General features: G+C 41.4%; 1 protein-coding gene across 2 annotated transcripts in view; it reads left to right on the top strand.

Annotated features, from left to right (window-relative positions):
• The first annotated feature begins 2,325 nt into the window (after positions 1–2,325).
• The window catches only part of CD226 (CD226 molecule), a 93,455-nt gene continuing 76,096 nt past the window's right edge, over positions 2,326–19,684 (top strand). The window contains exons 1-3 of one of the 2 annotated variants that reach the window (XM_006147226.3): positions 2,326–2,510; positions 15,246–15,317; positions 15,622–15,960. In XM_006147226.3, coding sequence (XP_006147288.1) covers positions 15,272–15,317; positions 15,622–15,960 — 385 coding nt within the window. In that variant the 5' untranslated portion in view covers positions 2,326–2,510; positions 15,246–15,271. Of the gene's footprint in view, positions 2,511–5,989; positions 6,442–15,245; positions 15,318–15,621; positions 15,961–19,684 lie in introns of those variants that run through there. The other variant, XM_027771331.1, reaches the window with a different exon arrangement.

Below are 19,684 nucleotides of genomic sequence, written 5' to 3'. Positions count from 1 at the left end.
TTCCATGCAAGGGCCTTTCATTGGCAGAATCTAACTTGGAATCCTCCTGGCAGGGATTCTGGCAAATACAGCGTCCAGGGTTCCAGCCTGAGATGCAGGGGTGGTGCTAGAGGGTGGGAGTGGCACTGCTTGGTAGCACACAGGCTGGCCCTGCAGGCCACCCCAGCATCCTGAGAACCAGTGGCAGAAGCCTAAATGCCCTTTTGAGCTGAGGCTTGTACTTACCCAGCATGTACTGGGCATCTGGGCACCCCTGCCCGCTTCTAGTTCTGTGACAAGCCTGTGAAGGAAGAGTTAAGATCCTGCCAATCCTGCCAGACAACGACTGAGTGTTGGACGCCTGCTCGTGCTGGGTGCTGCTCTTGGCATTGGGGCGACGGCCATCCAGATTGGCCGAGGGTGGCTTGTGTTAGCACTGAGTGCCCTCTGTCCCGGGAAATGGCTCGGTACAGGCAGACCAGGATGCTGGTCACCTCTGCCACACAGTGAGCAAAGCAGGTTGTGCTCCAGGATCCTTCATTCAGGCTGGAGTGTCCAGAGACAGAGGTGAGCACACACAAACACGACAGAAGACGTGATTGTGCCGAGTATAGCACTGAGTTCCAAAGAAGGTGAAGTATTTGTACAATGGACCGACCATCTGTGTATTTAGCAGAAGGAACTGACTCCCTCTATATCTAGGGGAGAAAGAATCCCCTTGAAACAGTTTTGTTTGGGGGAGGACCACTGTTTGCCCTTTTGTGTACCCACAGGAAAGGTGGCCCCATGGCCCTCCGTAAGGCTGTAGAGGACTGTCTTTCTGACTGACCGACCTAACCTGCTCTTCCCAGGGCATTGTGGGCTTTGGGGCAGAGGAAGCAAATTTTCAAGGAGGACACAGCAACAGGACAGGAGGATGGAGCCTCCAGTCCTATCCGCTGGAAGACTTGCACTCTCAGTAGCTTTTCAATGGGCACAGGGCATCCTGACTGAGGGCTGGAGAGAAGACACCTGGACCTGGGCCTGCTGTGGGTGAGCAGGAGAGTAGGTGGCTGGGCCCAGGTGGTCTCACTCCCTGATGTATCAAGGATGACTGGCCGACCCGCTTTACCTAGGAGGGAAGGGTGTCCTGGGACATGGAAATTCAAACCCACAGCTCCTGTGAGGTGGCCTTTAGAGTACCCAGAGAATTTATTATTTAAACCAAAACACTTCTGAGAGTGAAATGGGGGATTGCCAGTATGCACCAGTTCAACCATCTGTATATTGGAACTATCCTGAGCATCTGCAAAGGGGTCCCTGTCTCCGTTAGGACCACCTGTGCGTCTGAGTCTGATTCCAGGAGGTACAGCACCTCATGTAGCCGAGGCTCAGCCCTCCCTCAGGCTTCTAGCTAAGGGGAGGGCACTGGAGACAATGACAGTGGTGTAAATGCTAACTAATGAGTGTGAGTGCGGGTACAAACTGCATTATTCATTTACAGATGAAAGTATTCCCAGGGTTCTAGAAAAGCAGAGAAACAACAGAAAGAGAACTTTAGAAATTTGCAGTTAAAAATATCTAAAATAATATATCTTATTTTAAGCATATAAAGTTTTTCTACCATTTGGGAAAATAAAAATTTCTTTAAATAGGGACTAGAAGACGGTGTAATGGCTATGTCGCTGGACTCCCATATGGCTAACCATGGTTCGAGTCCTGGACCCAGTGCTTGAAGCTCATGCCAGGTCCGCATGTATGTGTGCCCAAAATCCCAAGAGGAGAATGGAGGAGAAGGGATTGAAGCATGGCCATCCCCTCAGAGGTGGTTTCTCACTTTCTGTCTCTCTGTCTATCTGGGAAACACAAATCTATAGCAAAAATCTCCCTCTTAAAAAAAGAAAATTCTTTAAATAACCTGAAATGTGACAGTAATGAGAGTACAGAAGAAAAAATAAACTTTTTGGCTCTTAAGGTGGTAACAGGCCCCTGCCAGGCTTCACCAAGGTGGAGCACGTTCGGCTGGGGGTTGCAGGATGTGGGATTGGCCTTCTGGGTGCGGCTTGCCAGGCATCTGTGCTCCATCAGTGATGAGTATGGGTTGGGATTTGAAGTCCTGGCTCTTTGTAAGGCCCACACTCCCTTCTGCAGGATGGACACGCTCACTGAGTAGCCAAAGTGCAGAGGGCCCTGTCACCAAATACAAGTGGCAGCACGAAGTGATAGGGCATGCAGAAAAGAGAGGAACGAGCTTTGTCAGGGGACCAGGCCTGGGGGAAGAGATAGCCGCTATCTGCCAGGCGCTGTCGTCTTTGTCACCCTGCTGGCTTCAGCTTCCTGCTGTCATTGGAAAGAATTCCCAAAGAAAAGCTTAGCCCTCACACAGCCCGAGACTACGCTCTGGAGTCCTTAGAATGTGGGTGCAAGTGTTTATTTCCTGGGCATCTTGAGACCCTTTGGAGAGGGCAGGTTGAACACGGGAGAGGAAGAAAAGGACTGGACTGCGGGAGTCGTGGGCGAGGCTCTGCAGGCCGCCAGCAGTGTGGAAGCAGGTGAGGAGAAGCTGGGGATTCTCTGGGGACACTTTTCACAGCCGGTCTCCTCCTCTCATTTGTGCAGGACTGTGTGTGGCAGATGGTCCTGCACTTAGAGAATTGTGGAAATGATGCGGTCTAGGTAGAGACCTGTAACCACCACTGAGCAGTGCAGGGTGCCAGGTGCTCTAACGGTGGTTCCCCCAGCCAGTCCACTAGATATGGTCATGCAGGTTGCTTCTAATTTCTCTTCATAAAAGTAGTATTAAATAAACATTTATGTATCTTTATGCATACATCTTTGCTAAGTGTGCTACTTCCTATGATCGGTGTCTGAGATGGCTTTACTGGGTCCCAGGGCATACCAAGTCAAATTTCTGTGGACACCAAGAGACTTGGTTAGACTCAGGCTAAGCTACTTAGAGAAGAGAACTTTCCAGGTGGCACGGTTTTCTTCTCGCCGCATCCCACTGGAAGCCCCCTGAGGTCTGACGGTACCATTTTTAGAGGTTACAGTTGATTAGAGGGTTCATATGCTGTCCGTCAGCGGTGCCTTTCACTGAAAGTTCCCCATTGACCTTTCGCCTAGTGATTTTAGCTTCTATTAACAATTATCTTGGTCTGTTATTTTAATAGGGTTTGCAAAATGGTTTAAATAAGTATGATTTTTCCCCTACTTTGTAGCTGAATTTTTCCATAAACAGGTCACTTTGAATTACACCTTGTAGAGAAAAGGCAGGATATATCTTGATTCTTTCCCCTTCCTTACTCCTCTTAAGGCAGGAGTTAGCTAAGGTGCTCCACCCAGCAACGTAACAATTTTTGCTGCTTCCTATTTCTGTCTGCACATGGTAATGTGAAGAAATCCTTTTGCTTCTAAACTATTGAAAAGTCTTTTGTAAGAGTCACTGAAAGACACAGGAGAGAGGAACCTCGTTCGTCTCTGCGAGTGGTAGATAGTCTCCTGTCTGCCTCACTAATTTTCCCTGTTTTCACCTCCATTTGTTCTCGTGGTGGGATGAACAGCCTCTGGAGACATCGGACAGTTCCATTTGTCTAAGGTTGTTTTTATTGTTTGTTCTGAGACTCACTATTGATTATGTGGTCTTTTAACACTTCTCCTTTGTTCCATAAGTTTATGTAGCATCACATTGAGGAGAACAACGCTGCATCCCTGGGACAAGGTAGTGGGCTGCCATGTTCCTGGGGAGCTGTGGATGGCTAATCGTTAGGTAGTTCATGTTACAAGATTTCAGCTGCCTCCAAGAAAAAGCCAAAGAAACCTGCTGGGATGGAACCTACAGAGAAACAACAAAGCTGTCCCCTCTCTGTCTCTTTCATAACAGTAATTGCTTTATCGTGGGATATGGGTGATGGTGAGGACGATGGTGATGCTGCTGATGTGTGCATGTGTATGTGTGTGTGTGTTTGCACGTGGGTACTGAATTAAGGAGTGATTGTAAAAGTCAGAATAATTTGAGATAAGTACCTAGCCTAAATAAATCTGGGTTTATGAGTCTAAGAGTAGGCCAAAGAAACACTGGAGCCCAGTCTCCCCCGTGTAAGTAACGTCAACTCCGACAGCAGATCTGAGCTGGACTGGGCCGTGAGTTGTATGAGTGGGCAGTGTCTGTTTCAGCCAATGCTCTGGGTCCATTGTGGGGCTTGTGGGGTTTGTGGGGTCATTTTGAGAAAGAGTTGGTCCAATCAGAAAATATTTTTCTTATTATTTATTTATGTGTTTTGGAGTACACATAAGCTCTTCAGAGAGAGATAGGGAGGGAGAAAGCGACCCCCCCATGAAGCAGTTCACACTGCAACCCCTTCGCCTCCATTTCTGTCCTGTCGGGATTTGGGCACATGTACATGTACCTGGTGTGGTTTTCAAGCTTCTGAGCAAGGAGTCGAACCGCATGGTTGACTGGCTCCCTTAACTACTGACCCATGGGGTTTCTGAGTTTGTTGTTTGTTCTTGTAAAATCAGTATGTGTTTTAGACTAAGGCCTTTCTTCTTTTTTTCTTTTTATTTTTTTGGTCTCATTTACTGGGAAAATAGAAAGTTGAGGCCATAAAAACAAAACAGTACACACTGGAACAAAATGGAACTGGGCTGGGATAGCTGTAGAGCGCACGCTGAGAAACCGAACAAATAGAAGTCATTGCTTCATGTCGGCCGTCAGTTCACTGAGCCCTCACCACATGCAGGGCCCTGAGGGCAGAGCCCAGAGGAGACTGTCTGGGTCCTGAGGGTGTTTACTGGCTACAGTGATAAATGCTGTGAATAAATAGGCAACGATGAAATTGCGTGACGAGTGTTTCAGTAAGGACGCAGCTGAGGTCCTCAGGGTGCTCACAGGATGCACACCTAACCTACTCTGGGTGGCCCAGGGAAACACTCTAAGGGACTCTGAATGGAGCCCTGCTGGGTGGGAGAGAGAGAAGCAAAGTGAAGGTAAGGGCAGTTGCACGTGCAAAGGCCGTGCCCCGTCAGAGCATTGTTCTCAGGTTATGAAACACTAGGTGGGTCTGCAGTGAAGGCTGGGAGTGAACCGGAGACTTGGGGGGAAAATGGCAGGCCTTCCAAGTCAGAAAGAAGTGGGGTTAATCCCTCAAGGACTTTGGGCATCAATGACATGGGTCAGGCGGGTGTTGGAGGCGACCTCTGGCCTATAGTAAGTGGTCAGTAAACATTTCTGTAACAGAAGACAGCCTTGCAGCCTCGCACTCTTCATCCTGCCCTTGGATATCTGTGTGGTCTGGCAGAAGAGGTCACTGCACCCTTGCTGTGTAATGAAAGAATCTGGGCAGGGCAGCCCTGGTAGGTGTCTTCTCGCCCATCACATGTTCCTGCCTTCCTAATATTTTTAATAATTGCACCACTTAAAACTCAGCTGCAGTCCTGCATGGTGGTTTACCAATAGTGACCCTCTATACTTAGAAATCAAAGGAATAGGGACCAGCAGATGGCATAATGATTATGTTGCTGGACTCCCACGTAGTAACAGCAGTTTGAGTCCCAGTCCTGGTGGCTTAAAACTCACGCCAGACACATGTGCATGCATGCCCCAAATCCCAAGAGGAGAATGGAGGAGAAGAGACCTGGGTGTGGCCATCCTCCCTAAGGGGTGATATCTCACTTTCAGTCTCTCTCTGTCTCTCACATGCCACACATGCCCTATTGCAAAAGTATCTCTAAAAAAAAAAAGAAATCAAAGAAATAAATAGGACTATCTTATCCTTTGGTAAAGCTAAGAAAACGTATTTCTAAGACACAGGAACTGCTAAGCATATGGGGACAGTTCTCTGGAAACACCAACTTGTGTACTTTTTCTGTCGGAAAATGAGAGGCAGAGAAAAAAAAAGTGAGTATCTAGAAGGTAGGACTGAAACATCTTAGATGTGGGCAGAGATAAGAAAGCTTCCTGAACTTAAGAGACTGCTGAATATGAAGTGCTTTGATTGGCAGGGGAAAAATGGGGAAGAAAAGAGAGAGAATCAACCTCAAATTTTCTCAGATTGTTTCAATTTTAGAGTTAGAATAGAGACTGAGAAGTACGTCCTTTCAGATTGCAGAATCTTAGGGAGAAAGAGAAGGAAAAAGAGGCAGGACTCTGGGTCCGGAATGAGTCTGAGTAGCTGAAATGGTAAAGACTCTCCCAGAACCAGGTAGACTGGTTGACTGCAGCAAGCACCACTCCCTGGAATATTCGTGTACTCCAGCTCCCACCTGAGGATGCACTGTGTAGAGAAGAACTAGGAGGAGAAGAGTCAGCCCCACAGTGGGACCAGAGTTCCCTGCTGCTCCTGAAGGGCTAAGAAAAGAGCCTAGAAAAGCAAGGAATTTGCTAGTGACCCAAAGGTGGTGAAGTGAAGGGCCACAAAAACAGGAAGCTTCAAGCCAAGACAGATCGGGAAGACGAGGTAGAAAGAGCTGCACATACATCTCAAGGTCAGTAACCCTCTCAAGATAAAGATTGGACATGGCTGAGTTCATGCTGTTTAGATGAATCGTGTGCTAACAGGTTGGGCGGCCAATAACCCTATGTGGCGAGTAGCTATAGAGGGAAGGGAGCTCCAGGGAAAAGCTGTTATTCGCTGGATGGTTAAAGCCCATAAGCCCATAACTCTGTGAGGTTAATTATGGGAGTAGCTTTTATAAAATGGTGCCTGTTAAATTCCTTTTCTCAGGCTGTTTCTAGAGGAGTTGTATTTATAATAGGTCTGACTGTACAGTTCTTGAGAATAAGAAAAGTGTGTTAATTTTACCAGTGTTTGAGCTCTCAGGCTTAACTTTCCTTTTCTCAGGAAACACAGAACATAGATGAACTTCAATAATAAATGACTGCTACTCAGAGATTTGTTATCCCCCCAAGCGCTGGCCAACTTTTTCTGTGAAGAGTCAGTTAGCCTTCCGACTCACCATTGCTCACCTCTACCATTGTAACCCCACACAGCCAGACAGTATGTGAACAGAGGGCCTCTACTGTAGTTCAATTAAGGTATTGGATATTTGTTGAAATCAGCAGCCCATGGGACACAATTTGCAGAACCTTGTCGTAGGGGATCTCTGTAGAACCCGATTCAAAGTCTGCTTTGAGTGGATTTGACTGGCTACTCAGTGTAGTCCAGCTCCTAGGGACCATGTATGACATACCTGGGTTCTTAGGGGATCCTAGTCTAGAGACCACGTGTTCTTCACTGGAAGGATTCTCTTTGAGAGATTCAAGAGACGGGGAGCAGACATTTTGGATACACTGTTCTCTTGAAATCTTACTGCAAGTTCAAATTTCTTAACAGCTGGGCATCCCAGCAGACCACCCACAGTCAAGCCTTTGTGTCTAAGAAAGAGGGAGGGAGGGAATAAAGGACCTCACATGCGTAATTCTCCTAGCCCGTCATTTGTTCTCACAGGCTTTCTGTCTCACAGTCCTATTTTCCAGCTTGTCAACAGTTGTCCAGGCAAGAGTGGAACTGTCTCAGTGAAGGGACAGATTCCCTATCACATACCTCAGAGGTTTCAGGATGAGCTGGAGAAGGTGGGGCTCAGATAATCACGTAGAGAATCCTCCCAACGTTCAGTGATGACAGACACACTGGGAAAGCAGAACTTACTACAGAGAGCAGAAGCAACGAGGAGCAGTTTCCTCCTGGAAGAACAGCATACAAGCAGGAAAACAGCATGCATGAGGATCATTGCCCACCCAGGTCCCTGAGAGCCTGTGTCCAGAGGCAGGCTCATGTTGTGAGCTGAATTCATACTCATGTGGTTAGCTGAGATGCTTTTAATAGTTGAGGAATGCAGTAATATTTTGATTAATGACTTCCTTGAGGACAAAGCTCTTTTATAGAGACAGCTCTATTAGAAAAAAACCTCAAGACAAAATCCCTTCATAAATCATGCAAAAATAAATAAATAAAAGCTGCCGACAATGAAAATAGCTCAAGCACAGTCTCTATTTGTCTTTGGTTAGATGTTGATAAATAGAGCTTATCCGTAGCAAAGTTGGAAGAGTTGAACTTTGTCTTCAGCCACAAGTCTTTCTACACTTTTCATCCACATCTGTGACCTCTAAGACTTTTGACTCCAGCATTAAATGCACTTAAGGTCTCTTCATCACTTAACTAAGTTGGCTCTGAATACCCTGGATATTAAGGGATTATTACAAGTTATTATCAATTTGTATCCCTTTCTCAATATTCCTACACATCTGTCTCTTTATTCTCAGGAGGAGGAGGTTCTCTCATGGTCTGACTGTAGGAGCCATTGAGGGTGGAGGATGCTATGTTACATATAATTCCTCTGACGAGCCATAGCAGTGTCCTGTCACAGGAATCTGCCTTGCCCCAGTCCCTCTTACCTCTCTCCCTGCATCTTTACCTTGCTCTGTTCAGCTGTGAACCCATTTCCTAATGACACACACATTCATATTACATGTACACACTTATACATATAAATGTGTATGTATATATATACACATGTATACATATAAATATATATGTGTGTATATATACACACATATACATATATATGCATATGTTGTAAATACACACATGTACATATATATGTGCATATATACAACATATCTACTATGTATATAAACTATATATACATATATAATATGTAAGTATATATAGTAAATGATGTATATGCATATAATGTACATATACACATAACACATATATAAGATATACATGTATATATGTATATGCATATATATTATACATACATATATATGCATATACAAGTATATATATACATATACCATATACTATATATGTATGTGTGTGTGTATATATATGTATGTTTTGCCATTTGTTGAGTCAGTACTGTGATGTGTTGTGTCTTCAATAACTGATCAGATGACCTGAACTATGAACTTCTGCATAGTTTATTTCCAGCTGACATCAGGAAGTTGAGACACAGTGAACTACTGAATTCCATCCCTAGGATGCCTGGGAGGCTCAGTTTGCACCTGTGGGCCAGGGTAGTGGGGGGTCCCAGTGGCAATGAATACATGGTGGCCTCTGCAATTGGAAAGGCCCTGGGTGATGTACACTCTCATTGTTCACTAGCAGTGATTTTTTTTTTATCAAGGTGAAATTGACATAACATAAAATTAAACATTTTAAAGTGTATGAGTCGGTGGCATTAAATACATATACAATGCTCTGCAACTGCTACCCTTACCAAATTCAAAACATTTTCATCATCCTTATGGGAAATCCTTACCCTAAGCAGTCACTCCCCTATTCCCCCCTCCCACAAGTCCCAATCTGCTTTCTGTCTCCATGGATGGATTCATGTATTTGGGATGTTTCATACAAATGGAATCATTGAATGTGTGACCTTTTGTGTCTGCTTTAGCATGATGTTTTCAGAGTTCATTCATGATGTAGGATAAATTAGTACTTCATTCCTTCTAATGGTAGAATAGTGTTCCATTGTATGAATATACCACAGTTGGTCTATTCATTAATCTGTTGGTGGACATTTGGGTTGTTCCCACCTTCTGGCTCTGTTATGAACACTGGTATTCAAATATTCTTTTCAATACCTATTTTCTTTTGTGTATACACTTAGAAGTAGAATTGCTAGGTTATATGGCAATCTTGTTTAACTTTTTGAGGAATTGCCAAAATTTCTAATCAGCTATGCACAAGGGTTCAAGTTTTTCTGCATCTTCCCCAACATGATTATTTTCTCTATTTTTTATAATAGCCATCCTAGTTAGTGTATTTCTCACTGTGGTGCTTATTTGTATTTTCCTTGTAAATAATGATCTGGAGCAACTTTTTCTGTGTCTGTTGGCTGTTTGCATATCTTCTTTGATGAAATGTCTATTCAAGTAATTAATTAAATTTAATTTCAACCTAATTTTTAAATTAGGTTGTGGATTTTTGTCATTTGAATATAAGAGTTTTTTATATATTCTGCAAATACTTTATGCTAGTCTGCATATTATCTATTCATGTCCTTAAAAATGACCGCTGATACACAAAAGTTTTTAATTTTGATGAAGTCAAAGTTCTCTTTTCTTTTGTTACTCATACTTTTGCTGTCATATCTAAGAATCCTTTTCTAATTGCAAGGTTAGGAACATTTATCCCTGTGGTTTTTTTTCTAATAATTTTATAGTTTTAGCACTTATATTTAGGCCAATCCATTTTGAGTTAGTTTTTGTATGTGGTAGAAGGTGTGAGTGGGGAGAGGGTGTCCAACTTCATTCTTTTGCATGTGGCTATTCAATTGTTCCAGCACCATTGGTCGAAGAGAATATTCTTTTCCCTATCGAATGGTCTTAATATCCTTATTGCAAATCAGTTGGCCATAGATGTATAAGTTGTATTTTTAAAAATTTTCATATATAGATTTAATTTTATCCCATTTGTATATGTGTCTATCTTTATCTCAATATCACAATATTTTAATTACTCTAGTTTTGTACTAAGTTTTGAAATTGGAAAGTGTGAGTCCAATTTTTCTTTCTTTTTTTTTTCAATATTTTTGCTATTCATAGCTCCTTAAAAGTTTATATAAATGAACTTTTCCCTTTCTGGAAAAAAGGACATTGACATTTTGGTAACAATTGCCTTAAAGCTCCAGATTTCTTTGAATTGTATTGCCATCTTTTACAATATTAAATTTTCCAAATAATGAAAACTGGATGTCTCTTAGACATGTTTTCTTAATATGTCTTTTGCACTTTCAGCAATGTTATGTCATTTTCAATGTAAAAATCTTTCAGCTGCTTGGCTGAATTTATTTATAGATATTTTATTCTTTTGGATGTCTTTATAAATGGAATTGTTTTCTTAACTTTCAGATTGTTTATTGTTAGTGCATAAACCATAACAGATTTTCATGTGTTGATCATCTATCCTACAACTCTGTTGAATTTGTTTATGAGCGTTAATAGAATTTTTAAAGGACTTTTGTGTTTATTTTTTCCTTTTCTTTGGAGAGGTTTTTGCTATAGGGTGCGTGCGCTCACCAGAAAGACAGAGACAGAGAGACAGAAAGTGAGAAGTCACCCCGAAGTGGGGATGGCCATGCCACCATCCTTTTTCCTCCATTCTCCTCTCAGGATCTTGGGCATCCATGCACACGCACCTGGTGTGAGTTTGAGCCACTGGGTCTGGGACTTGAACTGCGATTGACTACATGGGAGTCCAGTGACATAGCCATTATGCTAACTGCTTGTCCCAAGGAATTTTGTGTTCAAGATCATGTTATCAAAAGAGAGAGAGAGAGAGAGAGAGAGAGAGAGAGAGAGAGAGAGAGAGAGAATATGTCATCAGTGATTAAGAATAGTTTTACTCCTTCCTTTGTAATTTGGTTGCCTTTTAGTTTCATTTTTCTTGCCTAATTGCTTTGGATAAAACCTTCAGTACAGTGTGAATAGTAGTGATGGAAATAGGCATCTTTGTCTTGTTCCTGTTCTTAGAGAGTATTTCACTGTTGAGTATGATGTTAGATGGTGGGTATTTAATAAATGTTTATCACTAGCACTTATTTAAGTTCTTTGAACATCAGTTTCCTCATCTGTCATTTGCCTTTTTTTTTTTTTCCTGACAGATTCATTATTTGATCTTCTCCGATATCTCTGTAAGAGCTTGATACCCTCCATGGTTCCAGCTTCAGCTGGAAGCTTCCATTGTGGGCAGTTCTGGCTCCTTTTGGACCTTCTAACCCATAGGTCAGAAATGGATTCTCTCAGGGCCAACAGGTGGCATGGTGGTTAAGGATGCTGGACTCCCACATGGTTGACAGAGGTTTGAGTCCTAGACCTGACAACTTGCTTTCTCACTTTCTTTCTCTCATTTTCTCACTCTGTCCCTTTCTGGTCAAATTAAAATAAATAAAGAAGTAGATAAATTTAAACAAAACAATTCTTAAAAAAAAAAAAAGAAATGGATTCCCACTAATGCTTCTCTTTGAGTCATTTCCAACCCTCATATTTTTCTTTTCCATCATTTTTTTCTAGTAGCTTCTCTTATGAAATATCCTCTATCTAATTATCAGGTATGGCTCTGTTTTCCTGATTGGACCCTACTTGGAACACATGGAGTTCCTGATGCCTATAATTATATCTCTACATAATAATAGATCAAATACTGGCTGTGATTATATTTCTCCTCATCTTCATGAAGTGAGCTTAGTCTAAGACACCATTCTCTCTTGCTCACATTAAGTTCTAATAGTTTAATAATCTTTCTTTCTCTTTTCCAATCTTATTTTCATATACTAGCAATTGTACAAATTCAGATGTGCATGGATGCAGGTAACAGAAACTTTCTAACTAGCTTTAAAATATGCTCAGACTGCAGTACTTGCGGATTCAGTAGCTCATTGATCCCATCTGATACCCAAGTTTATCTCCATTTCTCTCTGACTTCCTGCTTTTCTTCAGGCTGATTTCCTCAAGGTGGTTGTGTATAATACTGTAATAAGCTTTATCCATATGGAAGATTGTGAGTTCAGTTCCCTGCTTGACACATTATGTGGGAGCCTATGATCCAGACTTGCTCAGGCTAGTGAAGGGAATCACAATGTGAAATCTTTCTGAAGTTGCTTCTCTCTCTCTCTCAAGAAAGAAAGAAAGTTTAGAAAATGAAAAACTGTCCACAACACTTTTATTTCAGTCTGTTGCATTGTTAATAACAGAAAATCTAAATCTGGGTAATTGATAAGATTCGAGGTTTATTTAACTAGCATTCTGGGGATCCAAGTACAAGTGACCACATCTGGTGTAGGTCTTTTGTGGTGGATAACATGTTGGAGAGCTCCATATGGTGAGAGACAGAGCAAGCACAAGGCAGACTGTGAATGTCTGTGTCCTGTTCCTTCCCCTCATAAACTTACAAGTATCCAATCATGGACACTACCATGATGCCAAGTCACTTCCCAAAGACTCCACCTCTCCAGGCTATGGTTGATCAAGTTTCTAACCTATTAATCCTATCACAAGAAGAACCAAATTGTAACACATGAATTTTTGGGCGGACACATTTCACTGTAGCCTCTATGATTATATTCAATGTCTCTACACTCATTTTATTGATGTGTTTATGCCATAAACCTCCCTGAGAGCCTACTTCATTCTATGGATTGTGCTTGGTACTGAAATTAGAGAGATAAGTAAGACACCATAGTTTTTGCTTGGGACGTTTCAATTTCTTTATGCGTGTGTCATTCGAGATAGTTTCCAGACTCAGCCTCATTTTTGGTCACTTCCCCACCCCTGGACTGTCATCACATCATTTTCTGAAAAGGCCCCATGTTGCCACATCTTTCTCTCCTTCTCTCACTTCTACAAAACTTTTTCCAGATTTATCAGAATGAAGTGGGCTCTATGGGCCGTCATAAAACAGAATTACACAATTAGTATACATATAATCAAGTTTTATTATAATAAAATGCTTTTAAAATCTGATGACTTACTGTATAATCATGCCATGAAGAGAGACCAGGTCTTCCTCATGCTGGTGTTTCCAAGGGACTAGGCAAGTGATAACTCTGCAGGACTGGGAGAGCAGTCACCTTGAATCACTTACACAACAGAGCTATCTCTTGTGACTATACTGCAGCATGATTGGAGTCACAAACACGTCATGGGTGTGCAAACTTTGAAAACTGAATGCTACGTGAACATAGGCGGCACTGCACATTATTATATACGCACGTTTTAATTCTGTTCTTATTGCCATCACGTTGTTGATTTCTCCTGAGAAAGTTCCCACATAACTTGTGAGACACTTCTACTCTGAAATGAGAGCCCATTCAGGAAAATAACTGACTCACAGTTTTACTCCTTCGAAATGACACCATGGACTCTAGGAATGCAATTGGAAAATGCCACAAAAATATGATTAAAAAATCTTATAGCTTTAACCTGGACTTTATGGAAACTAATATAGTCAGTGAATCAAAAGAAGAATAATTCTTGTCCTTACCTGACTGAACCACCTGTATCACCTTTCGCCAAGTTCCATGTGGGAAAGTATGAAGAAAGCAGGAATAGAAGCCTGCGTCAGCTTCGGAGGTGTTATGAAAGGACAGGGTCATATCGTTGAGAGCCATCGTTGAATTTAAAAAGCAGACCCTATTGTCACAGGGCTGCCTTATGACCACCCCATAAGTAGGGCTGAAAATGGCTATGGCTCAACTAATGTTGAGTAGTTGACACCTACTGATAACCTTTTGCAATGAACTGCATATGAAGCTCAAAGTTGCCATTAAGTAAAATTGTCTTCAGCAATTTCTGCTTCTCTTTTTCTCAACTTCTGCTCACCTTTTATTTTGACCCTTTTAGGAGGGCCAAGTGCATTTATACAATTCTTTTTATAGAGGTATAATTTTTATACTGGCATGTTAATATGTTCCTAACAAAGTCTTAATAATTTGAAATTTTATTTTAGAAAAGAAGGAAGAGAACAATGATGAACCTATGAAGTAAATCACTGTTTGTAACTGAATTATAATTATAATTATGTAAGCTATAACCAATGGAGGAAGCCAGTGAAGGATACAGGGGACATCTTTGTACTGTCTTTGCAATTTCTATAATTATTTTGAAATAAAAAGTTAACAAACATCATCATTGTACGTATCTAGAGGGCCTTCTGTGGTCTATCACCATCAAAACAAACACTTGAGGTTATCAAAGAGGTAGCAATACAAGGAGAACCACACCTGCCTGATAGAATGTCCACACTGGGCGGAGACACCCCCTTGCTACCCCCAGAGCCAGAAGGCTGTTCCAAGTTCTCGTCAGTCTCTGCTCCAATCTCATCTCAGTAAGGACTTGTTGGACTTTCCTATCTTAAAGGGAAACACTGACCCTCATTCTCGATCCCTACTTTCCTGCATTAGTTTTCCTTGTGAATTTTAGTTTCTATTTTTCCCAGTAAAGTGCAAGTTCCGTGATGGCAAGACTTTTAAAAATAAGTATTATATCCTCAATGCCCAGAGCAGAGTCGGGCACAAAGAATGCACTCAGCAAATGTTTGTCGATGAATGAATCTTTGTAGAAAATGAAAGCTTAAAAACAAGCTGACTTTTTCCCCAAGAGAGAAGTAACTCAAATCTGCCCACCCTCATATGAGAGAGAACCTGTCTTTGAAGCTACGACCTTTTTCCTGTGTTCATACTTCAGAAAAAGAAGACAGGACTGATAATATCTGAGAGGAAGGAAACAGTGCATCGTGGTGGGCCTCCGAATGTAACAGCATATCTTTTTTTTTTTTTAATAGTCCAACTTCCCAAACAGTTTCCAGAGATGGATCGTCTTACTTTCCTTTTGGCTATTCTTCATGTATACAAAGGTAAAGATAATATTTATGTCTTTATTTTTAAAATTTGCTCCCTATTTTGTTTTTGTTTTTGTTTTGATCTAAAGCTGTGACATGTTCAGAGGTTGTAATGCTCTTTAGTTGGTTTAGATACTTTTTTCTTGTTTTTTTAGTGTTACAAATGGCAATTATTAGCAGTGGAGACCTTTTTAGAATAAGATAGTATAGGTCAACTTTTACCATGACTTCAATTTACTATCTTGTTAGATCTTAGAAAACTTAAGTGTGTGATGTTTCATCATTAAGTCTAATGGCATTAATGTGATATATATTTCAGCTATATGTGAAGAGATATTCTGGGATACAACTGTTAAACTTGCGGAAAATATGACATTGGAATGTGTGTATCCACCAGGGGACACAGTAACCCAAATGGAATGGTACAAAATCAATGGGACAGATAAAGACCACATAGCCATTTTCAGCCCTTCTTATGGGGTGATCATAAGGCAGCCCTATGACAATAGGGTCTGCTTTTTAAATTCAACGATGGCTCTCAACGATATGACCCTGTCCTTTCATAACACCTCCGAAGCGGACGTGGGCTTCTATTCCTGCCTTCTTCATACTTTCCCACATGGAACTTGGCAAAAGGTGATACAAGTGGTTCAGTCAGGTAAGGACAAGAATTATTCTTCTTTTGATTCACTGACTATATTTGTTTCCATAAAGCCCAAGTCAAAGCTATAAGATTTTTTAATCATATTTTTGTGGCATTTTCCAATTGCATTCCTAGAGTCCATGGTATTGTTTCAAAGGAGTAAGACTATGAGTCAAATTTATCTTTCTGAATGGCTCTCAGTTTAGAGTAGAAGTGTCTAACAAATTTTGATGTAGTGGGATGAAGCAAAGGTTTTATGTTACCTCTGTAATACCTTGGGATTGGTTAAACTGAGGTTGGCGAAGAGTGGGCTCGGGGGCCAGATCCCACCCTCGGTGTGTTAGCTTGGCGATGCAGTTCTTGACACTTAGTAGCAGCTTCAACCTCTGGTTGTCCAGGGAACTTGCTACAACACTGAATCTAGATTTGTTAGTGAATCCTAGGCAGGGTTCAAATTCCACATACTGACTTCATATTAACACCTCATTCAAGTTTAACTAGGGAGAACATTTTCTGCGGGTATTGCTGTCACATTGGAAAGCATCCACTGAGCTCTTGGAGGGCTTTCTACCAAAACTATCAGTGATGGGTTGTGGCTTGGTACTTCTGATGATGGCCACGTGGAGTGGATATGACATATGGAACACACACACACACACACACACACACACACAACCGACAAACAAGGGTTTTATAGTCATTACTCTATATTCCTCTGAACATCAAGTTCCCGAATGGTAAATTGAGATAATAATATCAACCTCTTCAGTGACTAATTTAAAGATCATATATGGGCAGAATTTAGCCCATGATAGTCAAAGAATGACACACATTTTTGTTACTATTATGTTTTTGATACAAAGGCTACAGATACAATTTTCAGATTACCAATGACAGTCGGAAGAAGGAATATTTGGAACTGTGTATGTCTTGTCTGAGTGTCTTTCAAATCATGCCCAATGGACATCTAGAGAGCATTATATGACATCCGATACAGTACTTTATAGCCAAGGGATCCATATTCTAATAGAACAATCACAGTGTTATCTGAGGAATAGCAAACGGTCAGGAGTAAGACAAGTTTCTGTGTGTTTAGTTTTCCCTTTGTCTTTAGGAGCAGCTAACCTTGACTAATTTTGTTTATACGGTCAAGGCTTATTCAGTGTCAATTAGCCAAATCTCTTCAGTTAAGTATTTCTTAAAGACCCCATCTCATCACTCAAGTCCTCACTTGCTGCTGTGTGCAAACACCTGTTAAATGAAAATTTCCAGGGTATAGTCCACTCTGATCAGTCATACAAGTGCAGGGCAGAATTGATGCTAAGGTCTTAAAACAGAGTGAGCCATTCAAAACAAGGCCCAGGCCACCAGCTTGAACAAGATGGGCTTCCCCTTTCTGCCTTGCATGGTGAGCCTTTGCCGTTTGGGTCTCAGATAAATTATTTCAATTTCTGTCAAGAGCTACTAATTAAAAATCAGTAGCTTGACCTTCTTGAAAGTTTAAAAGAATGGACGGCACTGAATTGTAGAGAATGAAATGGTGGCTACCTTCTCAAGACAAGATTTTCATCATTATGCATGAATAGTTAAGTGTTCTTTTCCTATTTTATTATTACAGAAAAGGAGAGCTCTCCTCTTCATGGGGATTTTTCTAAAATAATGGCAAGCTCCATCATTGGTTGGAGATGGGCACACCCAGCCCTCCATCTGTAATAGTTTGGTTTCTTTCTGATAGTTACTTAAACATGTTTCATTGCTGTTGTTTCTGAACACTTATATTTTTAAAGACAAAGTGATGTAATGGGTCAGTGAGGAAGTCCTACGCTATTGCTAGATGTGAAAGACTTCATTTTTTTTTCAAAAGTAAGGATGATAATGAGTTTAAAAATTTATGAGTTCTATTTCAAAATTAACCTTAAATGTACTTAAAAAATTTTGATTTGCTTTATTAACAACATGCTGTAATCTATAAATATTTCATTTTCATATAATACAAAGGGGAATTGATGATCTATTTAATAATAAAAAATTGGACTTGGGATTTGGAAATTTGAAATCGTGTACTTGATTTTAAGAACTTCAAAAGGATAAAGGAACCAAGTCATTTGCTCTGCAAATATATTTTTTCTGCTCTTTGCTTATAACTGATTATGTGTGAGGAGTGCCCATAGTCAGGGTCTCCCATGCGTTTCCTCATTTAACCCCCTCTGCACACTTGCATGTCAGTATTACCTTGACTTTACAGGTGAGGAGGGTGAGGTGTAGTGAGTCTAGTAGCTTCTCCAAGGCCTGGTATATCTCAGAGATTATAAACAACAGCAAGGGGAAGCCCAGGAAACAGAGGAGCCCTCTGGGGCCTGCAAGGAGGACACATTGGCCATTGCACATCCTGTTCCTCTTCCTCCTTCCACACTTTCAGCCAGAACTTGAAGAACAAATAGGATGCCTTGCTCTGGATAAGTGGTATACTTAGTACAAAATTATTTTTATTTATTTCTTTTCTTTCCTTTTTCAAATTAAATCACTGTGCTTTTAAAAAAAATTTTAAGAGAGGTTTTGCTATAGGGTGTGTGTGCTCAGTGGAGACACAGAAACAGAGAGACAGAAAGTGAGGACTCACCCTCTGGGGGAGATGGCCACACTGCAGTCCATTCTCTTCCATTCTCCTCTAGGGATTTTGGGCGTGCACACTTATGCACCTGATGTGAGTTTCAAGCCACCGAGTTCGGGACTCAAATCATGGTCCACCACATGGGAGTCCAGCAATGTAACCATTATGCCATCTGCAAGTCCCAATCACTGTATATATTTACAGCATACAAAATGGATTTTCCCAGTATGAATTCACTGTATATTAGTTCAGTAAGAAATATTACCATACACATTATCATAAATGATTCTAAATGTGTTAACTTTAGAACAGAGATTTCTTACTTAGCAACCAGTTTAGAGAGTTTAATCTTAATGGCTGCATCTACTTTACCTGATTCATAGAAACTATGGTAAAATGATTTGGGCGGTGGATTTTCAAGGTGGCCTTGTCATGGCAGTTTAGTTTGGAAGAGAGGTCATGTGGGAAGTGACCATCACCTTTGTCTTTGGCCATATTACTCATCATAGCAAAGGTAGTGGTGGTTATGAAAATCCTCCCCCACATGGGTAACTCCTTCTTGATACTCTACTACTAACTTACGTTGGATGTCATTTCTAGACGAGGCAACCAATGTCATTTCATTCAATGCTTATGGAACACCATGTGGAGGTGACGTTTTCCCGTCATGCAGCTGAAGATACTGAGGCTCGGTGTTGTCACCTAATTTGTCCAAGGTTGTCCAGCTGCCAGATCACAGCACTAGGAGGTACCCTGGTTTCTGAAGCAGGTACTTCTGCGCTTCATGTTTCTGAAGTGCCAGGAGTGAGATGTGGGCAGTTGTAAGAAATGCCACTCTGCCTGGCTGACCCCATGGGAAGGTTCTGAGTTTGCTCTGAAGACCTTCTCGAATACACCAAGCACATGTGCTGTGGTCCAGGGCCACCAAGAGCTGGGTGGATCGCAGTGTCCAGGCCTGTGGAGGGTGCTGTTTCTTTGTCTTTTTCGTCATCAAATAAACAAACCAACTTAAAAAGAATGAAATGAAGGAGAGTTTGGTCCCAGCAGAATGAACCAAGGTAGGAAAATTTCATGCTGGGCTTTGAGGAGCTGAGGAGCTGGAAGGATTATTTTTTTTTTTTTTTTTTT

The sequence above is a fragment of the Tupaia chinensis genome, unplaced genomic scaffold (assembly GCF_000334495.1).
Source record: "Tupaia chinensis unplaced genomic scaffold, TupChi_1.0 Scaffold000206_1, whole genome shotgun sequence".
Classification (NCBI taxonomy): domain Eukaryota; kingdom Metazoa; phylum Chordata; class Mammalia; order Scandentia; family Tupaiidae; genus Tupaia; species Tupaia belangeri.
Note: the sequence above shows the minus strand (reverse complement) of the source record. Positions and strands in the feature narration are given on the sequence as shown.